The sequence below is a fragment of the Sander lucioperca genome, chromosome 22 (genome assembly GCF_008315115.2).
Source record: "Sander lucioperca isolate FBNREF2018 chromosome 22, SLUC_FBN_1.2, whole genome shotgun sequence".
NCBI classification, from domain to species: Eukaryota; Metazoa; Chordata; class Actinopteri; order Perciformes; family Percidae; genus Sander; species Sander lucioperca.
In genome coordinates this window covers 24,602,891-24,623,866 of record NC_050194.1, presented here as the reverse complement: position 1 = coordinate 24,623,866, position 20,976 = coordinate 24,602,891, and the positions used below count along the sequence as shown (strand labels likewise).

Here is a 20,976-nt window from a genome sequence, read left to right as displayed (position 1 = left end):
CCAAGCAACAGCATTGCACCGACACCATCCTTTAACTTAAGACAGACAGACATTTCATTCCACCTCCAAGACCCCTCGAAGTCACAAGAAGTCTATTGCAGGTACAGTACGCTCCCGAAATGTTCGTCCCATGGTGCAGCTTCAAACTAGGGGCTGATGCATAGTTTGTAGAAGAGCTGAGCCGGAAGGCAAGCTCTCGATCTACCGGCCAATTTTCGTTCCTACCCTCACCTATAGTGAGCCAAAATGGGTTTTCTCAGGAGGGTGGCTGGCGTCTCCTGTAGAGATAGGGTGAGAAGCTCAGTCATCCGTGACAAACTCGCAGTAGAGCCGCTGCTCATTTGTGTTGAAAGGAGCCAGTTCAGGTGGTTCTGGGCGCCTCCCTATGGAGATGTTCCAGGCACATCCAGCAGGGAGGAGGCCCAGGACTAGGTAGAATGATTAAATCTCCACTCTGGCCTGGAAGACCTCGGGATCCCCCAGTCAGAGTTGGTTAGTGTGACTAGGGAAAGGGATGTTTGGGGTCCCCTGCTGGAGAATGAAGATGGATGGATGGATGGATGACCTGAAATATTTTTTCCCAAAGATGGTTTCTGTCATTTTAGGTAGTTCTTATCATGCTGATGTTTGTTCAAGTGTTAATTCTTCTGATCAGTTTGGTTTTTATTAGTCATTTGATGCTATAAAAAGGGGATGAAACATCATGATTGACAGCGGGGATTGACTTGCGATTGGTCCGGCGGAGGTATGGGCGGGACTTTAATACCGCGGCTCCACCGGTCGATCACTACTGCGCAGACTCTGTCTCCAAAATTACAAGACGGCAGTGCCCGTATCCGGGAGATTTTGCTTCACTTTTGTATAGTGGAAGGAAGTGGAGACGTTCATCTTTTTTTACAGTGTATGTTCCAAACTTGCTTTCCCCCCGCTGAGGAAAATCTGCCAATCAATCTCATCGCTAACCACAGTCTGTCCTCCAGGCTGGGATGGACTTCAGTCATCCTGGTCATGCTTTTGTGGGCTGTAATCAGGGAATAATCTTGCCTCGGCTGGCTGGCTGGGGTTCAATAAACTCTCTCTATCACACACACACACACACACACACACACACACACACACACACACACACACACACGTCCTAGTCACTCACCTTGCAATGCACCACACACACATAAAACTCAAGGTAAGCCTGCTGGTTCGATAAGGCTGTAAAACGCTAGGAAGGTTTCAGAGCCGAGCACAAGCTGACGACGACGACCGACCTCATGGGAGAGACCAACAGTTGACCTCCAAAACATTAGCGGGCAGCTGTGAATCACGCAAATAGACAGGCAGAAAAGCAATCTCACACACACAACGTAAAAACAAAAGGCCCCCCAGGGTGTTGGATTGACGGCAACAAAAAAAACGTTTCAAAAAATGCTCTGCTGGCGACAACACTCACTTCGTCTCAGCTGCTTAACATGCAAATTCATATTGTGCATATGTCTGTTTCTCTGTAATGCAATTTATCTAGTTTATAATTTATTTTATTCTATAAAAGCATTCTCTAACATTTCAAATTACCGCTTTCTCATTTCCATAATCTCACTTTAATTAGACGGCAACAAAATGCAAGGTCTTGTGCAGAAAACACTAACACTGCAAAACTGAATGACATCAGGCACTCTGTCTATCTACTGCCAATGGTTTATTCTGCTCCAGCTGTAACCAAATGCATAGAATATTAGTAATCATGCTAATCAGGCTGATGCCACATTTCATTTGTCAGAAGCTGAATGATGAATTAAGATAAAATCCTATTGTGGCTCTTCAATAATAATGTAGCTACTGAAGAGGAGGGAAGTAACAGGTTCTGAGATGGAGAAGGAGGATAAAAAAAGCACTTCTTAAAGTGTTTTAAGAAGTTACTTTTCATAATATTGCTGCTACCTCCTGCAGTAGGGTTGGGCAATTGGCTGAATATATTGTCTGAGTCTGGTTGTTTTTTGGGGGCAATTTTTGTCATTTTGTTTTGCTATTTTAAAGGTCTGCCTCTGAAGAACGGATGAGAGCTGCTGCTCAGCGGGCAACAGCAGAGAAAGACAGTGGGAAGAGACAAAGTGTAGAGCCAGAATATTTTCACATGTACCTCAGTAAATTAAGGGTTTATTTCAACCAGAACAAAATTGCAGATTGGTGGAACAGTGGAAAGACCGTGGAACCAAGACCGTTTTGGTGATTTCATTTAATATCTGTCGAGTTTGAATGAAGTGTTTTACGATGATCAGCTGGAAGCTGACGTAAGCATCCCAACTCCTAGTCTTTGTCACGCCCCAACATTTGCATAGGCTACACCACTGACCTGAGGTCAGCTTAGTCTTCTGAATCTAGCTAGGTCATGCAGATCTCCAGAGATCCGCTATTTAATTACTAAATTCACTTCTGAGACTTTTTTTATGCGAGAAATCAACTATGTAGAGGTCAAATATGGGCCGTTTTACGAAAATGGATGGCTAATTGCAATTTTTTTCCAACTGTGTGTCGCAGTTCAGCAGGAACTCAGCAGACTACGTGACAGCGGCCGGTGCTGCCTCGCCTCCCGGCGTGTCCTACTTCATAGACTCCGGCTCGCTGTGAGCTAGCTGGATCTCCGTCACGAAGGGAAGCCAGCGGCGCTCCATACCCGCGCAAAGTCACTGGTTCTGGGTTACTGGACTACAAAATGCCGAGGCCCTGATGGAGCTCCAGGGCCTGCAGCTAGCGTGATCTTTACCCATAGGATTGAAGGGACAGTAGCAGCTAACGAAATCCCTAATGTTCACAAAAATGCATTAAATTGAAATCGGACACCAGTGTTAGCTTTATAAGACCTTGGGGTAGATGTTATATAAGTGGGGTGACGAAATTCAAACTAAATATACTCTAGTTATGCCGGCAGCTGGCAGCCAGCCAGCTCCGTGGAGCCCCGAGCCCCAGTAGCCGAGAAACGGTGACTTTCACTGGGTACGGAGGTTGCCGTTTTCTCGTCAGACTGTGTGGAGCTCCTAAAGTCCGACACGTCTTACCAAATTTGCAATTAGCCATCAATTTTCGTAAAACGGCCCATATTTGAGCTTTATATAGTTGATTTCTCGCATAAAAAAGTCTCAGAAGTGAATTTAATAACGAAATAGCCCAACAAACAACGTATAACTTTGCAGTGTCTGAAATGTGAGACCTGCTGTCTCGTCTCCAATGTGTTTCTATGGGGTTCGCTCAAACCAATCAGCGCGCAGCTCATCTAAATATTCATGAGCATACCATATTTGGAAGAAAAGCTCTTGTTCCAAATAGAGCCATATTCACAGGGTAGTTAAGGGCCTAATAAAATAGTATTCGGGCAATTTTCAGCCCAACCAATGTTACATACCCTATTAGGAGACCTTAAGGAACAGTGTGAAATACCCTATATAATCATTCTATCACCCCTTTAAGGGTTTATTTCAACCGCACCAGAGTTGCTGATTGTTGGAACAATAGAAAGACTAGCCAAGACGGTTTTGGTGAGTTATATGTTGTTGTTGCTGTCAAGTTTGAGTGAAGTGTGTTTTGATGAGTTTAATGAGGCAATAAAGCTTGTCTTGGTTCAGTTAAAGAGAGAAACTGGAATTCAGAAGGTTGTATTTTCCTGTTTAATAAGGAAAACAGGAGTAAGACTATTTCCTTTCTTGACATTTTGTGAGCTTATTTTGTTTATTTATTCAACTAAAAAAAAGCTAAGAGCGCTTGTGGACCATAGTGAACTCGGAGTGCAAATATATTGGCAATCGCCGGTGTGAAAGTTTAAACATATCGCCCAACCCTAACCTGTAGCCACTAGTGCTAGCACCTTGTACTGCACTGCCATTGCTGTGTACTGTATGTGTGTAAAAAGCACTAAGTGCAGTCCATTTTCAATTTACCAACACTTTCAACGATCAAACTCAGTCCTCAGATGAACTGGACCACCGTCCATCATCTCTGAATGTTTGCGGTTTACAGTCAGCCGACAAGCGGCCGAGTCAGCATCGCTGATGTGAAGGTGAAAGTGCTGGAGTAAGTAAGGTCACATGACTCACTCTCAGAAAATGGATGAGACTTACTTAAGCTCGGACACATTATGTAATGCAAACTAGTGTTTGTAAACACACCAGAATAATATCAGTGACATTTGGGAGATGGATACTGGCGTAGGGGTGAATAAATAATTTCCAAGGGGAATTATAAAGTGTGTTATTCGTGGGATGATTTGGTTGGCTGCTATCTGCCACTGCCAGAGAGAGAAAAGTGTTTGTCTCGCCTTCTAATCTATGAGTCATGAGCCAGCTGCACAGAGAATGAATTGGTAATGAAGGAAAAGGTGACTGTGACTGAAGCAAGATCATTTTTCTCTGCATCAGTTTACATTTCGGCACTACAATAATGCAAAGCTAAGGCAAATGAAAAGTCTTGAATACTGTAAAAACAATGTCAGTCATTCTCCCTTCTTAGGAGCTGTGAATGGACTTTCCTACATCACTGAAAAATCTTAAATTCTTAAATTTAGTGGAACTCATTGATACAGAAAAACTAATTTGCACTCACACAAGGATGAGGGAATAAAATGACACACAAACACTTGCCCGCAGGTCTCCGTTAGCCAGGTGTGGGTGTTGGTGTCCGGGGTAGGTGCCGTAGATGGGCTCTTTGCAGTAAATCTTAATTACGCAGCGGTCCTGGATGTCCCGTGGGTCCTCCAGCTCATAGAAGACATTACGGGTCTCATCTTTAATCAGCAGAGCTGTGTTGGGAGACCTGAACATCGATAGTCATCAAAACAAAGCAAAAAAAAATATCAAACACTGAAAAATAGTCTATGCAAAGACAATTTCAGCACCGAGCTCCCCACTTATAGTCAGTGATGTACATTCATTTACAGACGAGGAGGGGAGTTGAAGACCTGCAAACTGCATGAAGCGCCCGTAATAAGAGAATTAACTGGATGCAGAAGTATAATATTCAGTAAGTCTGGAGTTAAGAGAGTCCTGCAGACAATAACAATGTGAATTTATATGTATCGCTGAGCAGTGTCAGAGCAGATTATACAGATAAATATATAATTAACACCTTGATGAAAATACCTGATTTTTTGACCCAGTTGTTGGGAAAATGGGAAAGATGTGGGGCCTGTGTACAAACACGTTGAGGAATACCACATCTGTAACATCAGGTCTGAGACTCAAACTGAAATTCATCTTTAGTGAAAATTAATGGGGTTTATTTTGACTTGTGTACTCATTTGTTCAACATGGTAACCTAACCACTGTAAATTCGAATTGAATCTTTATTTTATTTTTCTGCAGTGATAGATACAGTGATATCATCCCGAACATTAGCGTTTTCAGCAGTAGCTTATCGCATCTGTGATTTGACGATAATGTACAAGAGCTGAGGTCACCACATCTCGACCCCTTTATGGGTAGGGTTAGGTACCGAGATCTCGTGCTAATACACCACCGGTGCCTTAACGTCCGGTATCTACCACACCGATTTTTGGTGCCTCATTTATTTCGATGCCATTGAAATGTCTGCTCTGCTCTCTGATGCTCCAAAACGGCGGCAACAGGAGCATTGCTGCATGTGAGGCTAGTTAACATTACCGTTAGCTAGCAGCTAGGTTAAACACGGTGAAAATGCTTACAGCTAAATGGTGTAAAGTGTGACTGTATTTCACTGTAGAGGATTTCAACAGTCTGCAGCCTGATGTGTTTAGGAAAAACACAGACGAAGTTCACTTGAAAGACTTCACCAGCCTCGTGGTGCATTCAAAGTTATTGTAAAATACCCTTTTCCCATCTTGTGATTGTTCTTATCGTTTTCCATCAATTTACTGGTGAAATAAGTTATTACATTTTTAATAAATCATTTAATTTTGACCATATGGCCGCGACCCGACCCCGGATAAGCGGACGAAGATGGAGATGGAGGCCTTAGCAATAAACAAGCCGTTCTTAAATGTCGCCGACTGTCATTTTGTGCTCCTTTTAAAATATATATATGTAAAAATAATCTTTTTAGAAGTATTGTTTTAGCACCAAATCCAAACGATACCAAGCCCTATTTATGGGAGACCGCTAATGCTTCTTCTTTGTTTGTTTCATCCTTTCCCGCTTTCATTCTCCATCTGTTTACAAAACTTAATATAAGTGTGTCTGAGGAAGCGCACCTTGTGATTGATTTGATAAAACTTTTAAACTTTTAAACATTTTAAAAAACATCGAGGACAGTTCAATAACTGGTGTACCTACATATATTTTCACACACATGCTTTAATTTAGAGTGCGGTTTTAATGTAATCCAGGCGTACCTGAGCATGGCCATGGTGAGCCTCTGGGGGAACATGTGCACGATGAGGGCCCTCAGAGTATCCAGGCTGGTCAGCTCGTGGGTCAGGTGCACCCTGCGAGTCTCCTCCCCAAGCTGGAGGAACAAGATCCCTGCATTTATGGATGGGGAGGAGCAATGAGGGAGATCCACGATGGTTGAAGGGGGGGTAATGAAGTTTAGAGTCAGGGATGGAAATAGAGAGTGGAGGGACAATTTTCACCTCAAAATATTAAGGGCTTTTTGTGTCCACTGAGAGTGTAAAGAGCTAAATACTCATTTTAGCTTGAACATGCCCTCCTTACATATTCAAACCTACCCCACAACCACAACACTCCCCCTCTTCCTTGTAACTTCTGCTAACCAACATTAGTTCATTAAAGCTACATTGTGTAAGAATTTCTCCCATCTAGCCGTGAAATTGTATATGACAATCAACTGAATATTACTTTCTAGCCCTTCGTCCTACAGTGGCCGAACCCGAAATTAGCTCTTAGTATCTCCGTCGTTTACACGCAGCTGTTCTAGCCACTCCAATATTAACTTTGGTCTTGTTGCTTTGCCTGTCGCGTTGTCGTTTTAATTCTCTTTTTCACTTCCCTGGCGAGTAATCTCCGCCTGGCATTCGCCACGGTGCCACTGAGTGTAAGAGGGCGAAAGGCGGAGGTATGTCCCTCTTTGGCTAATGTATTTTAAAGATGGAGGCGCAACATGGCGGCCATCATTCGAGCGACTCGCTCGTATGTATTCTGAATGATTCTAAATGGCAGATTCTACGCTTAGGAGAATACTTTGATTAGTTGGTGGAAGTAATTACACATGAATGAGCACATATATTTGTGAAAGAACAAAGGGGTTTTTGCTAAGAATCAACTCAAAGAATTATACAATGTAGGTTTAAAGTAGCTTGGAACATTCATTCTGTTCTGGGCCATGAAACGACACATTATTATCATCCTCATATTAGCTGGAAGCTGCAATGTGAGCACAGTGAGGATTCTCACCAGTGTGTCTGTCAAGTAATATCAACTGTAGAAAGAGAAAATGAACTCAGTGATATATGTTATGATAGTACAAGTGGCTTAAAATGAAATTAAATTCCTTTAACCTGACATTAAAATGAATATATTATTACCAAAGCTTCTATATCTTACTGGTGGTTTGAGAACTGTTTTAGAAAAATGTGAAATTCTAAACATATGCTCTGTCAGTCGTTGGTTGCAATTTTTCTCACCTTTCTAACCCCTGCAAATGCATCACCCTCCTCCTCACATGCGAGATAGATACTTTTTAAGAAGCAGATGACTTTGCTTCTTGCCAAGCCGTTAATCAAAGATGACAGGTAGCTTGGCAAGATCATTTGGAAGCATTAGACAGCTCTGTTTGTATTCCGCGTTCCTGTATAGACTTAAGTCTGACTTTGAATTGACACTCAAAGGACTCCTGGTTCAGTAGATTAACACTTGATGCCTTTAGTCAACTTAAATAAGTCACAACTAATGAGTCTTGTCTGAAAACATCCAACAGTTTACACGCTTGGACATTCAGTGTGTGATTGGCTCTGCACTTGTCAACCCAAGCGATGTTGTCAATACACTGGACAGATCTAAATTCATCAAGGCTGACACAAGGGAGTAGAAACTAGGGTCCGTTAACTCTCGCTGTGCCCTGAATGGGGATTAAATTAATCATCAGTTGAGCCCAATTCAAAGCGCAGAATGTTATCAGTGAATTATTCGCCTTTTTGTTTCACAGAGTCATAGTGTTTAAAGAATCGCAGGAAAACAACAACCTTGGCCTTGTCTCGAGGTGATCTAACTGCAAACCTGACTGTGATGGAAACAGAGACGATCGGTGGAAACGACGGGTAGATCAGAGTGACTCAGGAAGCGGTGTCGAACGCCACCACCGCTTCCTCTGCTGCCATCATGCTAGTCGATAGTAAAATCTAAAATGTGAATCGAGGGTGCTTTCTAGGGGTGTAAATCTTCACTGGTCTCACGATTAAATTCAATTACACAGCAAGACAACAGACAAAAGGCAAAAAAAAGCAGCGAGCAGAAAATCAACAAGTTACATCAGTAGGCAATAATCGATTATGGTCTGTCACCGCATTGATGCAGAATCGTCCACATCGCATCGCGATGCAGTGATTAAATTCAACGCCCCTAGTGCTTTCACACTTGAGTTTCCGTTTGGTCTGTTATAACTGAGCCCTGTAGCATTTTGTTGGATAGTCCGGTTGGGGCAGTATGAAAGCTCATTCGAACTCCGGTGCGGACCAAACAACCAAACTCTGGTCCTCCTTGAAACATGGGTATGGGTTCGTAATGATAGATAGATAGCCCTATTCACACAGGACTTGTAAAACCAGGGGACCTAGTGTGATTAAGAAAAATATATATAACCCATGTCTGTGTTTCTTGCCCACGCAGCCAATACGACTCCAAATCACAGAGATGTCGATTTGCATGGGACTAATAATATCACACAACCTCTGTGTTTGGTGAAATATGGTAGGTAATTTGCAGTGGAATTTTTACTTGTTAAATTACACACATGGCAGATTCGCACGGGATCACAGACAACCTCTGCAATTATTACAAATGACTAGAGGACCCCAGGTAATACTAGTCCCATACGAATAGGGCTAAAGAGTCCGCAGCCACGGTAACAGCTCTATGAGGCTGTTCTTAAGCACGGTGTTGCTTTAAGCTTTATGCTAACATGCTCACATTGACAATGTTAACATGCTAAGGTCAACCATCTTAGATTAGCATGTTAGCGTGCTGACATTTGCAAATGAACACTAAACACAAAGTACAACTGAGGCTGATGGGAATGCTGTTAGTTCTGCAGGTATTTGGCTATTAACGAAAGGATTAGACACATTTAAAATGTTGACCTGATCATGGAGCTAGATGAAATGTTAGAGGATCACCAAAGTTATTACAATTCATCGTTAGGTAGCTTGGAACATTCATTCTCTTCTGGGCCATCAAGTCATCGTATCACACCCGAACAAATAAAGTCCCATGAAACGACACATTATTATCATCCTCATATGCAGCTGGAAGCTGCAATGTGAGCACAGTGAGGATTCTCACCAGTGTGTCTGTCAAGTAATATTAAGTGTAGAAAGAGAACAGTGGTGCTGGATGACAAGTCAGAGGATCAGTAGGATTCTTCCTCTGGGGACCACGAATGTCTGCACTAAATATCAACGGCAATGCATCCAATAGTTGTTGAGATATTTCAGTCTTGACCAAAGTGTTGGACTGACCTACATTTCCAAAGAGCCACGCCGTTAGCATTTCCAAAAACAAAAAAAATATATAAGAAAAAAGAAGGAACCACCAGCATGTAACAAAATAAATATTCAAACTGTCAACTCAGAGTTGATTAACCTCTTATTGCATGAGTAAGGGATAGGCAAAAACCTAAAAACCTAATTTCTACACTATAGCACGATTTTAATGTTCTGCTGTAGCCAGTCTCTAATGATATCATATAGAGACCAAACTAAAAACTATGCTAAGCTAACTCTTGTATTTGCTGAGGGGTTTACGTGATTTTCAGCAGGCTGGTTTCTACTGTAGCTGATGTAACAGAAGGACACGTAGATCATTGAGGCCACAGTGTAGCACACAGAGTGTAGATGTTTTCTTAAAGACAGAGGTCTGACCTGGCGCCCGCAGCTTTGCCTGGCTGGAGGTGCGGGCCAGCGGCAGGCTCTGGCGAAGCCGGTTCATCCGGTTAAAACCGATGGGGATATCAGGCTCCGACATGGTCTCCAGATTTTCTGCTGACGCAAAGGAAACCCTGCTGGCCTGGTCAGCAAGAGCTGGCTGTGTCGGGCTGAGTCGTGTCACACGTGGTGTGCGAGTCTGCAAGACACAAGATAAGAAGTTAAAAGAGGAGGAGAGAAAAAAAACAAAACAGGTAGAGTGCCAAGATAAAGACAGATGATGCTGAGGCATCTATTCCTGCTGTGATGGCAACGCAGTAATCAATGAGTTGACAGCAAAAAATGTAGAACACAAACAAAATGGCCTCGGGAAATCAATGCAAAGAAACAAAAGAGCGACTGACAAAGAAAGCTTTTAGCACACAGGCACAGACAAAATAAACAGTTTACCTCAAACAAAGCAGTACATCTTCCTCTACCAACAGCCTCAACAAAAAAGAAGCTGAAGATAAATTAAGCGCGCTTCAGACGGCGCAGCAGCCAGGTTAAACACACTAACCGAGTCAAAATACACCCCAGACTGCCCTCGGAATATATTATTATTTTTTATTAATTATTGCATTAATAATGAGGGATAAAAAACTATTGAACAATGCTTCAAATCCATTTTCAAAAGAGCAGAGTGGAGTAGAAACGAGGATGAAAAACTGGGCAGGCAGCAGCAAAAAAAAGATAAAATAAATGGATGTTATTCTGCAGCTACGAAAGAGTGCTGTAACCCCGAGCCAACGACAGCGAGCTGACTGCAACGGTTCCATGAAGAACACAAGCATTGTAATGCTAATAACTGCAACGAAGCCTCTATCTATAATGCAGATTACCACCGATGTTTCCAATCTGAACCAGCGTGGAGCCCAAATTGTGAAGGACCTCTCATTACAGCACTACCAGGAGCTGCTGCAGCAGGTTGGCTTTTAATGAATCCTAACTGACAGACATTTTCCAGCCCAAAGAATACATTAATGAGCTCCCACAGTGCTATGTGAAGCCCGCTCCTATTGCTTTATGCATCTGTGGTCTTTGCACAAGCGCTACCACTGTATGGGCGCTGTTGGATTTCTTGAGACCACAACAAGCTGAGAGCATGCAAGCGTGGCGCTCAGCCATGCATGTGTGCGCAAACACTAACAAATCGTGTCAAAAGACATGAACACGAAGGGAAAAAATGCACACATATAATCTTTTGCACCAAATTATCTCTTGGGAGGGCTTTGCTCATTCTACATTAGGAGTGTTTGGAGAGTCCTTCAAATGCTAAAATCATACACAAGCCCCCACACATCTCCTAACGCTGAGAACAGCCTGACAGATTATGTGTGCTGCCTCTCATATGTTTAGAGATTTATGGTCTTGGAGTGCGCTCGCCAGCCAGACGCTGCACACCTTCTGCCTGCAACTGCAAGAGAACACGAGCTACTGGGGAGGAAAAGAAGGCCGCAAACGGGAATTATAAAGTTTGTGTTTAGTGAACTGTGAATAAAGAGAGTGCAGATAGAGGTTGGAAAAAAAAAAGAGCATGCCGGAGCTTATATGCACAGGAGAAAAGAAACAAGGTGAGAGAAGAGAATAACAAACAGAACAGAGAGTAAAGGAGGAGAAACTCAAAGACGGATGAAGCGATACATTCTCTAACTTTTCCCTAACTAGTTTCGATTTGCTGCAGAGGAACTTTTCTTCAGGTGGAAAGAAAGAAAACTTTGCCAACCCGGTGTTTTATTTTCCACAGTAAGAGTCAATAAAGCTTCTCACAGGATGTCTCGGTGGACCTCCTCCTCCTCACACTCCTCTGGCAATCATCCATGGGACGCAGTTGTCATATTTAAGTGGCTTCGGCTGCAGTGATAAGTCATTACAGGAAATGGCTGATATTAATAACCACAATCACACTTGCTCAATGATTTAATTCATATGTTTTTCATGGATCATAGTGTAAATATGTGATGCATTTTCGTGACTGAAATAACGGCAGACTCAAGAGAGCGAGAAAAGTGAGAAAAGGTCAGCGAGGTTTGATAATGCTGAATCAAATATGGAAATAAAATGAATTACGTTTCAGAGAAAAGGGTTCTTGGCAATGTTGGAATTGTGCTAAGTACTGTTTTCACAGTTCAGGATTAAAGGATTAGTTAACAGATTAATGCAGAAATATTGTTGTCTCCGTTCGTCTTGTGTTTTGTTTGAGTTATGAAAAATGATTTCTGATGCATAAACGTAGCATCACACACAAAACAAATTGTCTGCAATTCCAAGGATATTTGAATCAAACTAAAGGGAAATGTGTGAATTCAAACTTGATTGTTTTTAAAGAGACAGCTCTAATGTCTTAAAAACTGGATACCTTTATCACCTTCCATCTGTAGAGTCAACATATATCGCTCTCAAACTCAGATGCAGTCAGCAATGTGTATAACACTGTTGTAAAATAATGCTATCCTTACACCAAACAACCTTTCAAGGGACTCCACCGTCGCATACTAATTTCCAATATCAGAATGAAATCCTGAAAGTCTTGCTACAATCGGGCCGCTCCTGTCGTCTCAATTGTTTGGTGTAAGGACATAAAACTCAGTCCCAGTCAGTCTTTTCCCGTCTGGACGTTCCGACAAAATCAAACCTGTTTGATATTATTGTAAATTTTAAGTCTAGAAAAGTTAAATCATGTGAACATTGTCTACAACCAATGGGTGCGCTCCCTCCACCACCAAACTGGAAGCAGCAAACAGCTAGAGCCAGTGTTGTTTATGGTTGCTATGGCGCCGCGTTAAGCTAATCACTAAAGATGAAAAGTTGCTGATTTTCAACCCTTCTTAAAGGCATACTATGTAACTTTTCCCTCTTCGGTCCCCCCCAGCCGCACGAGCTGTAGATCCAATGAGACAACCTGTAGGGGGACCGAAGAGGGAAAAGTTACATAGTATGCCTTTAAGTGAGTCATCCAACGGGAGTTTTACCGGCAGATAAACACAGACCTCTGGGTACTGGAGACATTCATCTGCATGTACGGCAGAACAGAAAATCTGCAAACTTTCCCTCAAGTTACCAGCTAACGCTAGCGGTAGCTAGCTAGCTTGGTTAAGTTTTTCAAAACGAATCTAAACTTAGCACAAAAACTAAGGACATTTGTGTTTGGTAGATTATTTCTCTGTGGTAACAATGCTTTTTGGCAATACATCTTAAAATTTGCCAAATCTTCTCTGCCAATGCCAAACAGCTTATTCTGCCATTGACTCGTTTGGTGTTTGGTGGACTGGATGATGGGAGTTTGAAGAAACAAGACATATTGGCAATTGAACAATTTATTCATTATTGATTTATGATATATTATATTATGATATATTCATAATTTATCAAACAGGAGCCTCAGTAGAGTGTGGAATAACCATACACAGCCACAACAGCCTGGCACCTCCTCCTCATGCTGGTCACCAGCCTGGTCACACACTGCTGTGGGATGGCATCCCATTCTTCAACCAGCATTTGTCGCAAGTCAGCCAAAGTGGTTGTGTTGGTCACTCTGGCACGAACAGCACGCCCAAGCTGATCCCACAAGTGTTCATTGGGGTTGAGGTCAGGACTGCTGGTTGAAGAATGGGATGCCATCCCACAGCAGTGTGTGACCAGGCTGGTGACCAGCATGAGGAGGAGGTGCCAGGCTGTTGTGGCTGTGTATGGTTCTTCCACACGCTACTGAGGAAATTAATAAATTGTTCAATTGCCAATATGTCTTCTTTCAAATTTTTCATGGGCGCAGCCCACATACTCAGCGCTGCTGCTCATCCCACAAACGCATGTTCCTTACCAATGGGGCACCATTTGAAAGGGAACTAAACAACAGTATAAGATGTATTGCCAAAAAGCATTGTTACCACAGAGAAATAATCTACCAAACACAAATTTCCTTACTTTTTGTGCTAAGTTTAGTTGTAGTTTTGCAATTTGTGACCCTGCAAGATCCCCAGTCTTTACATGTTATGATATGAGATGGTTGTCTTCAGATGTGAGATGGTGTCAGACTTTTCTTTTTAAAGTCTGTTTAAAGTCTTCTAGAGTATAGTAAGCATAAGTTGAATGTCTAGAAGACTAAAGTAACAAACGTTGTGCATGGAGCTGTGTTTGACTTTAATATCTCCAGGGTGTTTACAGTAAAAAGCCCACTCATAGAGCCATCAGGCCACATAACGGACAGCACTAAGGTCTCTGATGTTTGAACCAGCTGCTACACAATGTGCATAAAACATCCGTCTCTCTGAAGCACACAGTCAGAGAAATGTCTATTTAAATTTACTTGCATGAGGGACTCCATGAAATTCATGAGGGAAGAACAGGTCATGCATGAGTCCTGGTTTTTCTACAGCTTGAAACGTAAATGTAATCACTGAAGGAAGACAATGAAAAGAGGAGAAGAATTTCACTTGTTCCGGCTGCCTGTCCGACTGGGATCCATTCAAGAATAGAACTGTCAAGTTTCCATTAAAGAGCTTTTATGGAGAAAACGTTCTTGAGTCCATTTGTTATATTCTGCCAAACATCTTTTTCTGTGTTTTAACGCAGAGAAGCTAGTTCGCCAGGAGCTTCTACTACGGATCGACCAATACTGGTTTTTCAGGTACGATACCGATTATTATTAGTTAAAGAAACCGATAAGAGATATTTGAAACCGATTTACAGTGAAAATGAAAATCTTTAAGTCAAAATTAACATTTTGGAATTACAAACTCCAACACAAAAGTTTGTTTAAATACTTTAAGCAATTATTTAATAAAACTGAAACTAATACACAGTTAAAAAAAATTATGAATAAAAACAGAAAATAGCTTCCTGAAGTTTTAATGTGTTGCAGACTGCTTACAGAGCTGTAGCGGAGCCAAAGTAGCGCACTTTTTAATTAATTAACTATTGGTTAACGGTAAAATAAAACACAGATACAGATAATCTGCAAATTGTCAAATATCGGCCCCGATAGCCGATAATTGGTCGATCCCTAGCTTCTACAGTGTGCTTTTATGCATTTTTGATTACACGAGCAGCCTCCCATCTCCCTAAATAAAAAATTCAACAAAGCATTTATTTACCAACATGACGTCCTCAAATGTCTTGTTTTGTCCACAACACAAAGATATTCAGTTTACTGAAACAGAGGAGAGAAGAAACTAGAAAACATTCACATTTAACAAGCTGGAATTAGAATTTTTTTTCAAAAAATGAGTCAAAATAGTTGGAGATTACTTTAATAGTCGAAAACTAATCGATTCATCTTTGCAGCTCTAGATGAGACGTGTTGCCACCAGAGAGCAGACCAGTCTCAATCCACCTGCCCGCCAACTCTGTGACATAATAATGGGCTTGCATGTCCATTTCAATTGCAGAAATTAATTTATAAGATATTCAGTTTACTGTCACAGAGGAGTTAAGAAACTAGAAAATATTCACATTTAAGAAGCTGAAAGAATGTTTTTTAAACTTTTTTTCATAAAAAATAAGTCAAACCGATTAATCGATTATCAAAATAGTTGACAGCTAATTGATTCATCTTTGCGGCTCTACACCAAACCCAGATGGTGTTGTAACCGCAATATCATTATTTCATGATGACTTAAAAAAGTAAAATATCCAGACATCATTTTCATTTTCAATTCATCACCACAGACTATAATAACAAGATTTAATCAGAGAGCAAGATGTTTTACTCTGTGCGTGTAATTTGATACAATAATTGAAATTAACATCTGCTCGCCTAACACCATGAGCTTTTACTCAACTAGTCATTTAGCTTTTTGTTCCCTCCATAACAATTAAACAGCTGGCTGCATACCAGCCGTTAGCAGCACAAACACAGTGAGTGACTGCAGTATAATCCAGCCTGGCAGAGATGCTACAGTACTGGTGATGATCACAACAGCAACAGCCTTCAGCCAACACGCTAACCACAATCATGTCTAATGTGGGAATGAGAAAAGCCTTGGGTGTAAGTACATTATTGCTTTACTGTATCAGGTAAGTTTCATCATAGAAAATGTTGCTCCAACATCGGCCAGGTGGCCCGCCAACCATGTTCTAATTCACAAAGAAATTAAACCAATCAACACTGGGAATCTCTTTTGTACTTTTAATGTAAGCTGCCAGAGTGCAATAGGTTGTTGTTTTTCATGCTGCCATAAGGGGGTAAGGTGGGTCATGTGATTGTAATGGTTTAATGTTCATCACTAAAAATATGTTTAAAAAAAAATTCCAGAGTGCCTAAAAAGAATGTCCTGAATTCCTAAAAACGCCGCTGAATACACCTGAACTCAGTTAATTTGAAAATAAAGAATTTCAAAGAAGTTATGGGCCTTTTAGTGTTTATTCATTTTACCTGATAAACTTTGGTTAAGTTGAGAATCCCTGGTATAGTTTCAGTTTCTCAACTTCTCTCTGTTTCATAACATTAACTGGAAATCTTTGGCTTTATGACTGTTGGTCAAACCAAACAAGCATTTTGAAGACGTCCCTTTAGGCTCTGAGAAATTGTGACGGTATATCTGTTCCTATTTTCTGACATTTATAAACTAAAGCATTAACTGACCAGTTAATGTTTTAGTTTACCCAAATGTTCTGTTCTAGGGCTGGGCGATATGGCAATATAAAAATGTCTTATATGGTATGAATTTTTTTAATATTGTTAGCTAACACAATGTCAATTTTAAAAAAAAGCAGCCAAACTACGTTACGGCTGTAATATTTATGCCATGTGGATGACGCTTTACGTTCTGTTTATTTTGCACTAAAGTTCTTAATAAAATAAGTCTCTTTACAGCTCAAAAAACATACTAATCATTGTTTTATCAGCTTGATAGTTGATGTTGTTTCCTGATTTCATGGAAACTGCTTATAAAACACTTTAAATTCTGTATTTCGTCACCTTCATAAAATCTGCAAGTCCAGTTTGTGGCAAATACTTTTCTACCTATTCAATTAAAACAGGAGAAGCACTTGGAAGGAAAGAAATATGGTTGATTTTGCAATTATTATTATTAATTTAATAAATACAGAGGAGGCTCTGTGGGAGCCCAAACAAGAAGCAAGTTAAACTACAACACAAGAGTACATCAGAGAAGTAATCCACAGAATCAATCGATAATAATCCTGCGTTTCAGCCTGAAACCACATGCAATGCCACAAAAAGCCAAACAGTGATACTATCAACACTATTATTATACTATAATGTACGCTATACAAGATATCCAGCCATTTATATGAAGAACCTCCACTGAACCCATCAGAAAGCAGCAGTACATGCTTTAGAAGAGATGCTGGTCATTAAATACCATCTTCCATTCTGTACCGTTAACCCTTACCTCGACTTCCAGCATGTTGTTAGCAAGAAAATCGCTCATTATTTACTCTATAGCCTCATTAGCTCTTCTCCTTGACACAGCAATATGTATTTATATAAATCTACAGCTCTTTCTACTGCTGTTAAACCTGTAAATCTTTAACTCATCCTTTGCTGAGTGTTATAACTCCACCTTTCGAGCAACGACTGGCTGGTTGGACCCAGATTTCCCACCAGTTTACACAAGGGGTTGTGATTGATGAGGCACACAGCTGCCACACCATCGAACTCAGAGATTTCATGGGCATTACCGCTGCGTACCGTGGCATTCCTTTCCAGTGAGACTGATAATTGAGAGAGGATCTGAATCCCTAACAGTCAACAGACTTGCAGTGTAAGATTCTGCATCACGTTGTGTGAATTGACATTCACAATGCAGCCATTACAGGCTGAGGAGAGCACGTCTTCACAACAGCAGCCTGAGGGAGGAGAGGCAGGTGAAGCAGCACACACAACATGTGCACTATGTGCACAGTAGAGCTGCAAAGATTAATCGACTAGCAGTCAACTATTAGATTAATCGGCAACTATTTTGATTTTCAATTCGTTTTTTTTTTTAAACTAAGAAATCTCTGATTCCAGCTTCTAAAATGTGAATATGTTCTAGTTTCTTCTCTCCTCTGTGACAGTAAACTGAATATCTTTGAGTTGAGGACAAAACAAGAGATTTGAGGACGTCATCTTGGGCTTTGGGAAAACACTAAACCACATTTTTCAACATTTTCTGACATTTTAGAGACCAAAAAACTAATCGATTCATCGAGAAAATAACCAATAGAAAATAATCTTTTGTTGCAGCCCTGACCCACAGTCCTGATCCATTAATAATAATACAATGATTGATTAATATTTTATATTAATAATCTCAATCTGAAAAGCAACTAAAGCTGTCAAATAAATGTACATGGGTAACAACAATATTTGAAGTAAAACTATAAAGTAGCATAAAATTCATCCCAAAAAAAAGTAATCCAAGTCTACAGCGTAAATACAACAGTCATTCCCGTTTGGTCTCTATATCCAGGTTTCAAAATTGTCTATATCACGTCAGATATTTCACTGAAAGATAATTGCCTACCATATAAAATCTAGTGGGAACTTTTCATCCTGTTATTGTTTTCCACCACCAGTTTTATTAATGTGCAGCCTTGCTTAGCAAACCTCGCAGTCTTGGCAGATGGCAGGGAAGTGTCAATAAGCGATTCTGGCATCGTGCCTCAGCACAGTCGCTGCCAGTCGGGGAACACTGCAGCCGTCCGACTCCTAAGCCTTTTAACGGTGGAAAACGCTCCCGCTATTCTCCGAGTCAGATTGGGGAATAGCGATTTTCCACCGAGCATCGTATCAACAGCCAAACAGCACAAGGGCAACAAAAGGCAGTTGTCTGAATGGGTTAGAGTTGAGCTAGCTCACTGGGACTTATAAGGCAGGGGTAGTCTGGGGATCCCTCTGTGTATAGAGAACGCTGCGGTCACATTCTGTATATACGAGACAGGAGACACACACACGAGCAACTTGCAAAGCTTCCAGCCTGACTGAAGGGACACAAATCATTTAAAGTTGTGTTGTGGATGTTTGCAGACCAATCTATTTGTCATTGTCCCATCTTGTTTAAGATTGCTCAGTAAAGAATCACATCATATTTTTTTTTTCTACAGTGCAGTTTGGAAAGTCACTGAAAAGCCGCGATGCAAACATACATGAAGCAATAAGAGAACCAAACATATTCTGAAAAAGATTCATCAGTTAGTTGGTACAAAAAATAATTAGCAGGATTGTTGTCGTGTCGCTCCTAGTTTGGTGTAGGCAAGAATTATTGGCACCAACTGGTGATGTCTCAACTGTAATTTTAAGAATAAGAGATTCTGTATTCTTGTCATTGCTACAGTTTTTCTGATACTAGTCTATATCAACAACGTTTAATTTCCGGCATTGTTCAGGCACAGCCGGAAATTCTGCTGAATGTCCCTCTTTTCGGCCAGATGTCCGTCACCTTCCACTTTCTGTTGCATTTTAAATTCCAGCTGTTATATGAGGACAATGGTTAACTGCTCCTCAGATCTCTGCAGAGTAAATCCAGACAGCTAGCTAGACTATCTGTCCAATCTGAGTTTTCTGTTGCACGACTAAAACAACCTTTGAACGTACACATGTTCCACCAAAACAAGTTCCTTCCCGAGGCTATTTTGCAGCAGCGTTGTTTCTCTGTCCGGCGTTTAGCGCCGCCCAAGATGATTCTGATTTGTGTAAAGAAATGCCAATAAACCAGAGCACGTTTTCCTCCCATCTCGGAATGCTGTGAGGACTAGCCAGACCCTCCTCCGCACCGCTCTAATACCAGTATCAGAAAACCTCCGATACTGCCTGAAACTTCTGGTACCACATAATTTAGCCCCGAAAAAAAAAGGATTTGGTAATGTTTAAAAGCTAGAAAGATTTAAAAGTAGCATCTCCTCGGGGCTCTGTCTATCCCCTCCACCATGCCCTCGGTCACACAGACGTGCACCAGCACCGCTGAGTCGCTGCATCAGAGCAGAGCGGAGAAAGGACCGCAATTTCACTTCATGTCTCATTCACCGGTAAGCAAACACCTGATATTATCATACAGAATGTTTAAAACAAACATGACTACTGTTAGCAATGCGGTGACGATGCACACTGAGCTCCGGCTCGTACACGGGAGGGGTAGAGTACGCGCAGCAGGGCAAGGAGGTCTTTCATTGGTTCTTTCCAAACAGGCCGCGAGGCAGTGATTGGTGGGCGTTTTTACAGGATTACAGCAGCTACAGATGATGGATATTTTTCGCTCCTTTTTCAGAGCCCATACGTTATTTTTTGCTGTCGGGGTGTAGAGACCATGACAGGACAGAATGGTTGTTTCATTTTAATGATTAGAAGTTGGCTACATTTGTTTCTAAGGCTATGAAATAAAACGTCAGGATGGTTAATTTGTCATTTATGTTGCTACTCTGGTGTCAGGTCTCTTTTTCTAAATAATGGTGTCTTGTAAGTCTGTTTGGGCTGGGCAAAATATGTATGCATGACACAATAATAATCAACCAATCAGAATATTTACATATTTATAACACAAAAAGTGAGGTGAATTGGTAATATGTATGCTAATGAGGTAAAGTACTATAATGATCTGGTATTGTAGAACGTACTGAGGATGAAGCTATGATATTTCTTTTAAATGAACTATTTCCATCTGCTTTGTCTCTATGGTTACTTTAACAGGCAGAAGAAAAATCGTCTCCATAATAATTCCTGCAGAAATGGAGATGCCCGACAGCTTTAATGGGATCCCCTTTTCCCTGTGTAAGCCTAGAGTGTGGTACGTTTCCTCTGAATTCAACACTGAGGCAACGAGAGAACACAAAAAGGCTGATTACTTTGGCCACTGCAGACAGAAAGACAAAATCACAAGAGACGCAAAAATGGAGAATTAATATTTGTATGAGTGAGGCTGGATGCAATGAAAAAGAGAGAATTA

At 41.1% G+C, this 20,976-nt stretch overlaps 1 protein-coding gene and 1 long non-coding RNA gene across 7 annotated transcripts in view; one reads left to right on the top strand and one right to left on the bottom strand.

Annotated features, from left to right (window-relative positions):
* Positions 1-20,976, bottom strand: part of zgc:114120 (uncharacterized protein LOC619267 homolog) — a 125,665-nt gene that overhangs the window by 30,694 nt on the left and 73,995 nt on the right. For all 6 annotated transcript variants that reach the window (XM_035997495.1, XM_035997494.1, XM_035997496.1 and 3 more), the window contains 3 exons: positions 10,049-10,250; positions 6,347-6,476; positions 4,623-4,794 (listed from right to left, as the gene is read on the bottom strand). In XM_035997495.1, the coding sequence (XP_035853388.1) occupies positions 4,623-4,794; positions 6,347-6,476; positions 10,049-10,250 (504 nt within the window). The remainder of the gene's footprint in view (positions 1-4,622; positions 4,795-6,346; positions 6,477-10,048; positions 10,251-20,976) is intronic.
* On the top strand, positions 986-20,096 carry LOC116061183. The gene is made up of 2 exons (XR_004896357.1): positions 986-1,135; positions 19,982-20,096. It is a non-coding gene; the product is annotated as an uncharacterized LOC116061183 (long non-coding RNA).